The sequence below is a fragment of the Convolutriloba macropyga genome, chromosome 11, assembly GCF_964194025.1.
Source record: "Convolutriloba macropyga chromosome 11, txConMacr16.3, whole genome shotgun sequence".
Taxonomy (NCBI): domain Eukaryota; kingdom Metazoa; phylum Xenacoelomorpha; order Acoela; family Convolutidae; genus Convolutriloba; species Convolutriloba macropyga.
Genome location: NC_134478.1, coordinates 13752976 through 13765453, shown reverse-complemented (window position 1 = coordinate 13765453; position 12478 = coordinate 13752976). Strand labels below are relative to the sequence as shown.

General features: G+C 35.3%; 1 protein-coding gene across 5 annotated transcripts in view; it reads left to right on the top strand.

Annotated features, from left to right (window-relative positions):
- Positions 1–12478, top strand: part of LOC142349892 (cilia- and flagella-associated protein 47-like) — a 144330-nt gene that overhangs the window by 11398 nt on the left and 120454 nt on the right. For 4 of the 5 annotated variants that reach the window (XM_075401734.1, XM_075401733.1, XM_075401732.1 and 1 more), the window contains exons 3-12: positions 220–374; positions 1091–1230; positions 1735–1849; positions 2279–2507; positions 3367–3478; positions 3990–4175; positions 4293–4310; positions 8854–9080; positions 10939–11163; positions 11897–12090. In XM_075401734.1, coding sequence (XP_075257849.1) covers positions 220–374; positions 1091–1230; positions 1735–1849; positions 2279–2507; positions 3367–3478; positions 3990–4175; positions 4293–4310; positions 8854–9080; positions 10939–11163; positions 11897–12090 — 1601 coding nt within the window. The remainder of the gene's footprint in view (positions 1–219; positions 375–1090; positions 1231–1734; positions 1850–2278; positions 2508–3366; positions 3479–3989; positions 4176–4292; positions 4311–8853; positions 9081–10938; positions 11164–11896; positions 12091–12478) is intronic. The other variant, XM_075401731.1, reaches the window with a different exon arrangement.

Sequence of the window (12478 nt, the reverse complement as noted above, 5' to 3'; positions counted from 1 at the left end):
TGGGGTAAAGTGGGTACTGTTTTTGTGGATTTTCAGCCACAGCTGGTAGGATAAGTTTTTCCCTAGTAAGTTTTTGTTAAACATTTTGATCGTAATCCAGTCGCTTCTTGGGGTGTTGCAGTCACAGCACAGATCCCACGTGCAGCTGTTTGTTTCCGAGAAACGTGCCTCGACGTTCATCATGTTATTTCAAGATCCATATGTCAAGCATGGTTTCAGGTGTTCAAACTGGAAGTTAAGAACCCTGAGAACCTAGTGGCGACAGGGCTGGAAGTGTCGGCTACCCTGGAGTACTTGACAGACACGGCCTGTGACGTCACAGATCACGTGACACTACAGTCCGATCAGGAATCTGTCAAAATACCCATATATGTGTACGATGCAAATTTTCTGTGTTTATCGGCAGTTATCATCTGTAAATACAACAGATGCCGGATCTTTTCCGTTTGTGCCCGCTGTCCCGGCTTAGTGGGTGCATATTATTTGCACTCTTAGACGCACGTGCCGTATTTTTACAATGATTTACTATGTAATGACACGTGCTCTGTAACTGGGGAAGCATAACATACTGGGGGGGGGGGATAAACGGAAAAGATCCCAGATTCCTGCAACTCTTGTGTTTGTGAACACCAACCCTCCCCCAACTCGGGGGTGTATACAATTTAGCAAATAATATGGTGGATGTCTTATAATTAATCCTCCAAGCGCACGTGCTATATTATAATGTGATTCACTATATAATGGCATGTAGTTGTTTTTATAATGACGGGGGGCATAACGTCCCTGGGAGGGGGGGGGGGCATTAAAATGACTTGTTAAAGCCTAATAAGAGATACTCTGGACTAAGCAATAGAAAGTAAAAGTATACTTTATCCATTATACTATGAAGTTAAAGTTTCAATTGACAATTTTTTAAATTCTTTAATTGACCATAATTATAACCAAAGTAACTTATTTGGAAAAAACTGCCATAAAAATGGTGATTTACCTAATGAAGTAGCTTGATTAAAAAAGTGTCCATTAGTTATCTTTCTTTTGAAGGATTAAATTTTTTAATTATAAACCAGCAATTACTGTTTATGTGCTTCAGATACAAGCCGCAGTGCTTTCTGGACGTTGAGCGTGATGTAGACTTTGGCAATGTAGTTAACAACTCCAAAGTTGTATCCAAAGACGTCACCATAACCAATTCCGGATCCCTAGCTGGCGACTTCAAACTCAAATACACTGGTCAGTGTCCCAACATTATTTCCAATTTTCTGTCATTTCCGAAACAACATTAAAAACTCTGGATCTATCCCCCCAATCCCCTTAGTGGGCATATAACTTTTACGCCCCCCCCCATCATGCGCGCGTGTTAATTTTTACATAGTAATGTGCTATTTAACAACACATAAATTGTGAGGGGCATAAAAAACACTGGGTGGGCTAATCTTATGACCAGCGAATCTTACATCAAATGTGAACAAGAGATAAGAGCATTGCTATCGTTGAATACTTGAGATTTTGTTAAGATGTTAGGGAGTCATCAAAACTTTCCAACAATTTGAGGAACCATTCGCCTCTGAAACGCAACTTGATCTATTTTGCAAAGAAATGCGGGGAAAAACCTTGGGTATCTTTAGCAAGTTTTGGGGATTTTACAGATCCACGTGCTCTGTAAAGGGGGGTGCATAACGTACTGGGGGAGGGGGGCACAAACGGAAAAGATCCCCAATTGTTCTTCTTTGTCAGGTTCGCTCCCAATCACAATTAGCCCGGGGACAGGTACAGTTCCTCCCCATTCTCAAGTAAGGGTCAAAGTGGATTTCGTGGCCAAAAACGAGGGACCTTTTCAAGAGACCGCCAGGTAATTGCACTGATTAGGATGTAAAAAAATACTTCAATTCCTCCAAGTTTATTCCAGTGAAAAGTACCCTATTGACAATTCGAAAGCGTTATGCGCTTTTTTTTCTGTGGAAAGATTGCACATTTTCACGACCAAACACAGGCTTAGTGTAAGTTACCACAGTCAACCAATGTCTTGAAAAATATTATTCGGTGTTACAGAGATTTGATTATACATTTCACTGAGATTGTAACTGCCCCCCGCCTCAGGGGGCGGGGGTTCGGTAAATTTATACAATACAACCCGTTAATCCTTTTAAACCTAACAGTGAAACTACACAAACCAATACTCAACACATTAAGCACTACATCATGAGAATTTTGCAAATTTGGCCTCCTGTCGTATATTTTTAAAGTTTTTCTCCGCCCGAGAAATTTACGTGGAGTTTAGAGTGACATTGGAGGGTCGAGACGTCGAGGTCTTGTCAATCAAAGGCAACGTCGTCAAGCATTCTTTGGAGATCTTAGACGCAGAGAGTGGGCAGAAACTGGAGAAGGTCAACTTTGGGAGTGCATTCTACGGAACTGACAAGATAGTACCAGTTGTACTCTACAACAATGGACCGGATGCTGTCAACTTCATCTCAGTTCTGGAAGAGGGCGCCGAGGGTGAAGAAGCCGTAAGTTGTTCAAGTAATGGTTACGAGACTCCTGCTTGAAGTCACTGAGAACTTCCGGCGTTTGTCGAGAACTGCAAAGTGGTTTGAGATATTAAGTTAGAATTTCGAAGTGACTTCTGCAGAGTCACTTAACCATGCTTAAGGGACGAAACGCGCACGTTTTAAAATGACGAGAGTAAACAGAAGTCAACCTCTGGCTAAGTAGGAGTTTATGGCATTTTAACTTCTGGCACTGCAGACTTTCGGCATTTTAAAATGTGCACGTGAGTGTTTTAATTCCAAAAACGCGGCTGCAGGTTTCAGAATGACGAAAGTTTGAGGTTGCAAAAGTTATAAGTGCGTTTTTAAGTTACATCATTTTGTTTCAAGACACAGAACTTTATCGAGAGCCAAGTAGCGACTTGTTAACCCTCAATTTTGAAGCAACTTCGGCAGAGTCACGTGACCTGGTGCTTGAAAGACGCACTTTGCGAGTTTTAAAATTTGGCACTGTTTATGAGAAAATCTGGCATTGTAGAATCTCTGGAACTGCACAGATCTGGCATTTTAAAACTTACACGTATGTGTTTCGAGCCATATTACGTTACTATGCTAACCTGTTTCGAAATTGTGACTTTTGAGTTCTGGATCGATTCATCTGTATCATTTCACTCATTCTATGTAATTAATCCAATTGGGCTTTTGAGATGTTTCCCATCTAAGTCGATAATAATCTATTTTTCCGTTCTATTTTTCCGTTAATCATTAGGTCAAACTGTCAATAATCAAAAGAAGCCGAGATCAAGCATTCTACTACAAATTAGTCAGATTTAATCTCTTTTGTGCATATCTCTTTTGGTTTTTCAAACTTTTTTTATAGGGTGTCGATTTGACCAAGTCCACTGCAGCTACTCTCGCGACCAAGAACATGGACAAAATGAGAGGAACTACAAACGAACTCACCTCACTCATAACTGCCAACCCTTCTCAAGGTTAAATCATACACCTGTTGTATTATTCACTCAAATGATATTCTGTAGTTCAGAAATCGTCGTTTTTAAACGTAGGAAAATCATCGGTATGTTCGGTTTTAGTTAGACAAAAAAGACGACGGGCCTTACTTTTTTCGTCGGCATAATTTTAAACCTAAAAAAACCGTCGGTTTGTTCGGTTTCGGACCGCAAGAGATAACATCACCCAGTGAACTGAAACTTTATACACTTTGATAAGACATGCATGATGTGCACACTGCTTGCAAAACTTGAATCATCTTGCCGAGATCTTGAAATACTAACATTTCATGGTAAATATTGATAAGATCATGGAAAGATCTTATCAAGATAGACCGAGAAAACTTCTTGACAGCTCTTGACAAAGTCTTATCTTATTGCGATAGTCCGTGAAACTTAATTAACAAACACAATTCCCATCATTGTTCACGAGTCTATTACAATTTACATTATAAAAACCAATAAATTAAAGACAAATTATGTTTAATTTCAGGTCTCTTGCAACCCTACTCGACTCTGGTCACCTATTTCAAGTTCAGCCCCCGATTCCAGTCAGAAATGAGTGGGTGGAAGGGTAGCAACATCCCTCCTCCCCGTCAGGACTATGTCCTATTTATGCACTTCGATGTAGTCGGCAGTCGATCTCTACTCGCAGACCATATAGGGGAGGCAAGACACTGTAAGTCGCATTTTCACAACCGAAACAATAATATATTATTTGGTAAAAAATTCAAATACTTGGGTAAATTCGCAACCAATTGAATCTAATGGCGAGCTTATGTTTCTGTTTTAACAGATAAGAGCCATTATAAAGGTAATATCATTCAGAATTAGTTCATATAGATATCTATTGACTGTATAAATCATCTTTTTAGATTTCTATGGTTATCAAATAAATTACTTTTGACCCAATTGAAAATTATTTTTCCTACTCTATTGATAGGATTAACTCTAGCTTTGAAATCAAGGCGTTGAAGCGTGATAATTTTGTACTTCAGACATTTTCTTTTCCCAAATTTTTGCTCGTTTTATGTTTACAAATTTTTTTTATTTTTCATTATCTTTTGTAAACTCCTTGAGCATTTCATAGAAAATCTCATAATATAAATTAAAAATCATAAGATGAGAGCAATGTGTTGCAATAAAAATTTTAGGAAGGTTTAGGGGTAATCAAAATGAGCAAATTTGTCAAACAAATTTTAAATCTTCTTCCTAAGAAAAGTCCAAGAATTGAAACTAAGTTCAGCATAATTAACAATTAAGAAAAGAAATTGTTTCAATTTTTGTCTCAAATCAGTTGAACCCAAACAAATCAAACTAATATGAAAATTTTCTCCCATTCAAGGAAGAAACTATTCAACTCGAGATTGTCGAGATTGTCTTTTACTAAACATACCATGCATCGGATCAATTTTGCAAACAAAAACGTCCTTTTGGTACTGATATAAAAAATCACTTCAAATGAGCTGCGTAAAATTTTAACGTAAACCGTGATGAACCAGATCCTAACAAATGCTAAACAAAACGAAAAATTAATGCGGTATTTATTTACTGATTACCAGCACCTAAACGCAGAGAATTTTGGACTGATCATAAATGTGCGTACTTTGCATGTATAATAAAATGTGATATAGTCAACAACTTAAAAGATAAACATTGTTGATGGTAAAACTAAATCGTTAACAACTTCAGTCGTTTTAAAATTTGTTTCAGCAAAAATTTTTAAAATTGAATTGTGTTCTTATTTACTCAAGAAACGCCTATTGTTTTAACCATCAAATTTTAAGTGCAGTTGACAATTTCAACGCTTTGAAAAACAGTGTCATAAAACGGCGTGCAACAAAAAGTACCAAAATAACACAATTAATTATTTTTTTAAAAAAATAATAAAGTACCCACATTTCTAAACTCCATTACAACTGCATTTTTTATTCTTGTTTCGCACAATTAGTATACGGAAAAACAAACATTCGGAAAAATTACATGAATTGAAATTGACAATTTGATCAAAACCAAAAATGATCAAAAACAGTTGTTTGAGAACTTTTGGATGCTATATGCTCATTTTGTTATATTAAATGATCTGGTGAAAGCTAAACACTTCGCTATTCTGGACAAGAAAATGAATAAGAAAAACATTTAATTGAGAAGGCGGCAAGAGTGCTCAATAAACGTATGAAAACTCTTTGGAGACCAAAAAATTACAGCGAGACAATTGGGCAGACAAATATGATATAAGACGCTTTGGAATCTGTTTCTCGCGAAAAACTTCAAAAAAAAAATGAAAAATCAGATAACTATAGGAAAATGAATTAATGCACTGTTTGGTATATCCTTTAGTTAATTGGAATTTTTGAAAATATGTTTATGTGTTTCCGACCAAGCGTCATCAAAGTTTTTAGTTTGTGTGTGAATTGCCATCAAATTGCCATCAAAAACTGACTTGAAAATACTAGACACATTCACAATGGCAGTTGAAACTGGAAGTTGTTAATGAGGTTAATTGCTTACGTCAATATGAATATCAAAATTAACACCTAGAATGTTGGAACAGCATTTATAATCAATGGAGTCATCAAGACATTATAAAAAATCACAGCCCAAAATTTTTTGTTTTCTTGCATACCTATAGGAAATCTGCTCGGCAAAGTATGTGGCATTAATTTCAATTTTCTGAAGTTAACTGGTATCAAACACAGAATAGTCGTACTCGCCTTTTTTGTCCGATAAGGAATGTTTGGTCTGACAGAACTTGGTTTCACTTTGCCAAGAATCAATCCTACTTCAGATTTCTTTTCAACAGATTTTGATGATTTTAGCAGATAAAATTGCTAGAGGATGATGAAACAGGCCAAAATCTGCTGCCGTAATCACATATGGTGAGCTCTCAATAAGTTTCATTCGATTATACTTGAATCGAAAATTGTCATCGATTCTAATTTTTATTTATGGTTTACTTATTGTAAAACTTGATATAAAGAAGATTGAATGAGTGAAACAGTCAAAAAGTCATAAGGACATATGAAAAATGGAGTGATCTTATCACATGTAGAACATGCAAATTATCCAATAATGTTTGAGATGCGGTAATGATCAATATTTGATTGTTTGTATTTGTTTAGACCCCTCAATTGAAACAAACGCACTGATAAGGATATGTTTTATTGAAAATTTTGTCTGTAATTTGAAAAGAATATCCCTTTAACAACTGACACGCAATGAAAAGTTTCGGCTCCATTGGAATCGTGAAACTTAAGTAATTTTGCCGCTCTTTTTCACACGAAATTATATTGAATCGCAAAATGTTTTTCTTATTACTTTGTGTATCGTGTGGCAATCATTCATTTTGGTTCAGTTTTTTTTAAAAAGCCCTTTAATTCTTCTATTGAAGTTTTTAGAGTCTAGCTAATAGCTTTCGGCACTTTCTCGCGATATTATTAAGATCTATACTTTTACGCCCGAAATTGTAAAAGTCATTTTCTACATTCTGTCGTTTTATCCAAATAATGATTTAATTTTTCGAATCGATTTTTAGCATAATTTTTTTGACAGAACTGTCTGCTGTTCCCCATTTATTACGATTGAGGTAGCATAATGTTTACAGCTCTTAGAGCTTGTGATGTATTAACACATTATTCTTTTGCTAATTATGAACACACATTTGGTAACTGGCATAACATAACGTGTTGGGGGTCAATGCATATATTACTAAGCTGCAATCCAAAGAATTGAATTGGAAAAATGGGAAACTGACCACCAAAACAACTGACAACCACAACGTCACCAAATTGGAGAAAAAAAAATCAGAAATGCCATTTCAACCGGGATACTTTTGGTTTCAAGGTACTAAAAGTTAATTTTTTGAATCTAAAAAAACAAGAAGACGAGAAGAGATATTTTTGACAGCAAACAGAAATTGTGACACAGATTACAGATTTTTATGTGTTAGATTAAAAACTTCCATGGAAACTCTATGAAAGTCTAAGTGTTAATGTCTTGTAGAGCACAATTGTGTTGTACGAATCTAGACAAGAGCCCATCAGCAATCTTCGCAATAGTCCGAGTCGATTCCTTCACTCAAAAACCTTGAGGTGATAAAATTTTCAGAAAACATACAAAAAATTGTAAAATTTGTCAGTAAATTGATTTATTTATTCAATGCTATTGTTCATAAAGCAGACCATTTCTTTCCAAATGCTAACCAAAAACTTTTTTCAGAAGAGAAGAAAACAAAAAAGTCTATTAAAGAGCGTAACAATTACCTATCTAATTACATAAATAAAACTAAACAGACCATATACAAGCTCTATAACAGATTCAAAGTGCATAAGTAACTAAAATTCTTGTGAAAAGTTTTTAGCGCTCATCTATAAATTTAGCCATTTTCTGCCATTACTTGTTAATAGTAAAGTGTTGATCAGTTTAGTAGGTAGTTTTTTATTGTACTCATTAATTAAAATTGACTATGATAATTGAAAACTTAACTATATAACAGCCTTTGCCGTCATCAAAATCAAATTTTTACTTTTTTACACTTTTACACTTTTTACACTTTTTACTCAGAACAAAACTTAAAGTCGGACGCTATTTCCTTTGTGTCTATATTTTATCATGAGACTTATTTAAAATCTGAAACATGTAAATGTAAATCGCTGCAATGTCTATTTTACATACAGGAAAATTAAAAATCAAACATCATTATCTTAAGTTGGAACGACCTGAGATTCGGTTTTCTTAAAAAAGCTAATTAATGGTACCGAACTTCAAGTCTGAATTGTACAAGGAAGGTCTAAATACACTGATTTCGATTTCCAGCACAGGACAAATCTAATTACAAGTCTTACAAGTCTTGCATGTTTTGGCCAAATCATGGATTTAGACTTCCCCGTCTCGACCAATACGTGGATTTATAATGGCAAGTCTTGGAAAAGCCGTGCACAAGACTGACAAGTGTAAAAAGTGACATGGCCATAATTATGAATCAGGGCTGATATTTGAACTGATAATTAAGTTTACAAGTGTGAAAAGTGACATGCTCATAATTATGAATCAGTACTGATATTTAAACTGATATTTAAATTGACAAGTGTAAAAAGTGACATAATTATAGTTTTGAATCATTGCTGAATTAGTCTTGTAATTAATTAAACTTGCCCAGTACTGGAGTTCACTTGTCATTAGGTACGGCCATCAAAAGTGTAATTAAATCCTGCTACTTTTCTGTCAATTGGAAATTTCGTACCGTTTAAGCATCTCTCCTGTTATTTCTTTAGCTTTGATATTTTTTGAAACTGCTTTCGCTTAACCTATTTGAATATTTGAATCACACTTTTAACTTTGGGTTCATTTTTGTTCAGTTCCCCGAATGGAGTTAGCCCTGGTGGGCACAGCATTGCCCATTCTCGTGTCCTTGACACCCAACTTGCGATTCGACTTCGACGAATGCCCGGTGGGTGAGAGAAGAGATCTCGTGTGTGAACTGACCAATGAGAGCGACACTTTGCCGATCCACTTCAAGTTCAAACGGGTTGCCCACTTTTCAACCGAACCCAAGAAAGGTCTAATACCTGCCAATAAATCACAGGTAAGTTGTTTTTTTTGGGGGGGGGGGGGGTTGCAATACTTAACCCCAGCAATTCATAATGCGATTTATATGTATATTGATGACACGACAAATCATTATGTGACAATTTGACTGACATGATAATTGCAAATATTATTACGTGACAAAAGTCCAAGTTGCTAATTCAGGACGAAAATTTTTTCTCGTTAATTGTGGACAAAAGTGACAAAAAAGGTATGATTTCAGTCGCTCGTTTTCATAAAGGAAACTGAACCAATCTCTTCACGTTTTCAGCTTTCCTACAAATCTTAAATTGCTCGAATTCAGTTAATATTATTTAAGATGGATATCAGAGTCTTAATTGTTCTTCTGATCAGTGATATGTTTAGTTGGAAAACTGCTAAATGTCTTCTTAATCCACAATTAGCACTGCTAGGGTTTTCTCTAAAAAGTAATCATTCTTTAGGTTTTTCCATTTCGGTATGATTGGCGAATTGCTAACTGTTGGGTTATGAGCTTCCGCAAAGGAATAAAAACGTATTAACTAAGGTAAAAATGACTTTCTGTATATGCCCATTACCGGTGAGAAAAATCAAGATAGGAACCTAATCATTACATCATGATTTTTAAATGGAGTCTTCATTCTGACCAAGTATGGTAAATACAAAAGCTGGGAGATGCAAAAGGAAAATCGTCCAATTTTTGTTTGCGTAACTAAAGAAGCATTCCAAAAATGACTTTCGTGCTCAACAATTTCTCAATCATCTTCAATCGTTTACTTCAGTAAACACAAAACTTTGAACAAATTCGTCTTGAATTTTTCCTATTCTAATTAAGTTTTTTCCGCATTTTACCAACTTTTATTTAGGACTTTCTTTTTGTTGAGGCCTATTGCATGGAAAAAATTGGCTCATCATTTGAAAGCTCTGAGCTTCTGAAATTCAACAATAATTATACTAGTTTAATATTTAAATTCAGCAAGCGCTTGTTCCATTCAGCGCAAAAGATTATTTCCACTAATTTCAATAATGAAAAGGGGAAATTTGAGTTTCGCCAAAATTAATTCTTTTAAATTTAGAGTATTTGTTTTTCTTTAAATTTGCTGCTTAAACTTTATATTTTATCAGGCTTTATACAGTGCTTTGTTTTAAGAGATTGATTTTTCCAAGAGTTCACAACGCCTCCCTCCTTCCACCCGTAGTACCTAATACATATTCGCATATCTTTTCTCAACTACCTTTAGCGTCAATACACGTATACAATAAATACTTAACTTGGGTACAACAGAAGCACCCAAAATATGAATAGTTTCTAGAAACAAATTTGTAAAACTTTAAATTTTTTTCTTCGGGTGCTGCATTTTTATATTGATTAATTTCAGTCAATAAAAAGGGTTCCATGAAAGTTATAACACTCCTGTGCACATTTTCAAATGCCAGAAAATTCTATATACTTAGCCAGAACTTCACTTGCATGAATTTTTGCAATTTTAAAACGCGTGCACGTTTCGTATTTTAAGCGAGATTAATTGACTCTGCAGAAGTCATTTGAAAGTTCTGACTGAACATCTCGAAACGCTCAGTGGTTCTCGATAAGCTCCAGAAATTCTCAGAGACATCAAGCAGAATCAAGTACCCCCTATATTCAAAATGACGCTGTGAAAATGTGTTCACCGCGATTTAATTTCCTAGATCAATATCTGATCGAAACATTTTGTAATGAGAAAAATGAGCAAAATATTTTAAATTGTTTTACATTTTTAATCGCAATTTCTTTGTAACCCTTTTCCGGGAAACATGGGATCTATTCTGCCCCCCCCCTCCCCCTGATCTCAGTGGGCATATAACTTTGGAGCCCAATCAGTTACTCTTTGTTTTAGGACATCCTCTTTTCATTCCTGCCCAACCAAGCTGGCATCTTCAACACAACCCAACTGATTGAGATATTGGGCCCAGTGAGCAGTGAAGACCCGAGTGACCCCTCAGTGTCTCTTTTGACCCCAATTCACACCATTTACATCCCACTCACTGGGGAAAGCAAACCAGTGACTAAAAAACCACCCCTGAAGTACAACCCTGGCATAACTCCTCTCATCCAAAACGAGGTAGCTGCTTCCTTTCTGAGACAGAGTAGAGAAATTTTGCTATTTTTCGAAATATTAGAAAAACTGCTATTTTTGTGATGAAATCTTCGAAATATTTCATTAGAATTTGAATATTTTTCCAACTTGCAGCAACCTACACATTGTTAAAGAAAAGTTATTAATAGCGCAAATTCAAGTTAATTCAAAGTTATTTTCTATTTTAAAGCTATTTAATTGGATTCCTGATCAGACCCATCCGGACAATAATCAGCCATGAACAATTTAAAAAAAACACGATGCATAAAATTTTCTTCTCTCTCTCTCAATTTACTGCAGTTGTCGTTAGGCATGCTGTCACTACAAAGTTTGTTACATTTAACGTCTTATTTATTTAAACACTAATGACTACTAATATTTTTAAAAGTTCTAATAAAAGTTATTTCTTATCGTTTGATAGGTTATAGATTATATAAATTATAGAGTATATAGGTTATCGATCATATAGATTTTGGATTATATAGGTTATTGGTTATAGGTTACAGATTATATAAGTTATAGATTTTAGGGTTATAGATTATATAGTTTATATATTATATAAGCTACAGATTATATAGGTTGTTGGTTATAGGTTCTGTTACATATTTGCCTATAGTAACGTGATTTACAAGTTATAAGTTATAGTACTACCAATTATATTTTTAGAGCTCAAACGCATTAAAAAATCAACAATCTATTCACGTGATATTCCAAACAGGTGGGTCCCAATGCAGAAACAACCCAGCACCAACTGCAACCCTTCAGGCCAAGGTGTGCAGTTCTCAATGCACCTAATGTGGAGTCTGTTCATGCTCTGACGTCAGAACCCAGACTTTACTCGAAAAAGGACACATTGGTCTCCTTTCCCAATGATAGAGCTGTCAGTGTGAGGCCGGGAGGAAAACACTACAAGTTAGTTCGCTTTGTGTATATTTTATATAAGCATTTTGGTGTCCTATTATTACATTACATATGTATCTGACTTTGTATCCGTTAGTAAAGTGGTTCTAGCAGCACAGTTCGTTAATATTGTCTCGCCTGATTTCTTCCTGCACGGGGCGAGGTCGTGGAAAAAAGACTGGAATAACTCAGGCAGAAAAAAGCTCCGCTATTCAAACTTTAGCAATATAATAACAATAATAACGAAGTCAAACCAAACATGGTTTTGCCCCACATCGAGGAGGTTGATTTATGATTCAGGTTTTCTAGTGGATCCAATCCAAAAAGATAGCAGTAGTCTCTGAACTTCGATATTGCGTTTGCCTAAAAAAAGTTTTGTCATTCCTTTTGGGATTGTTTT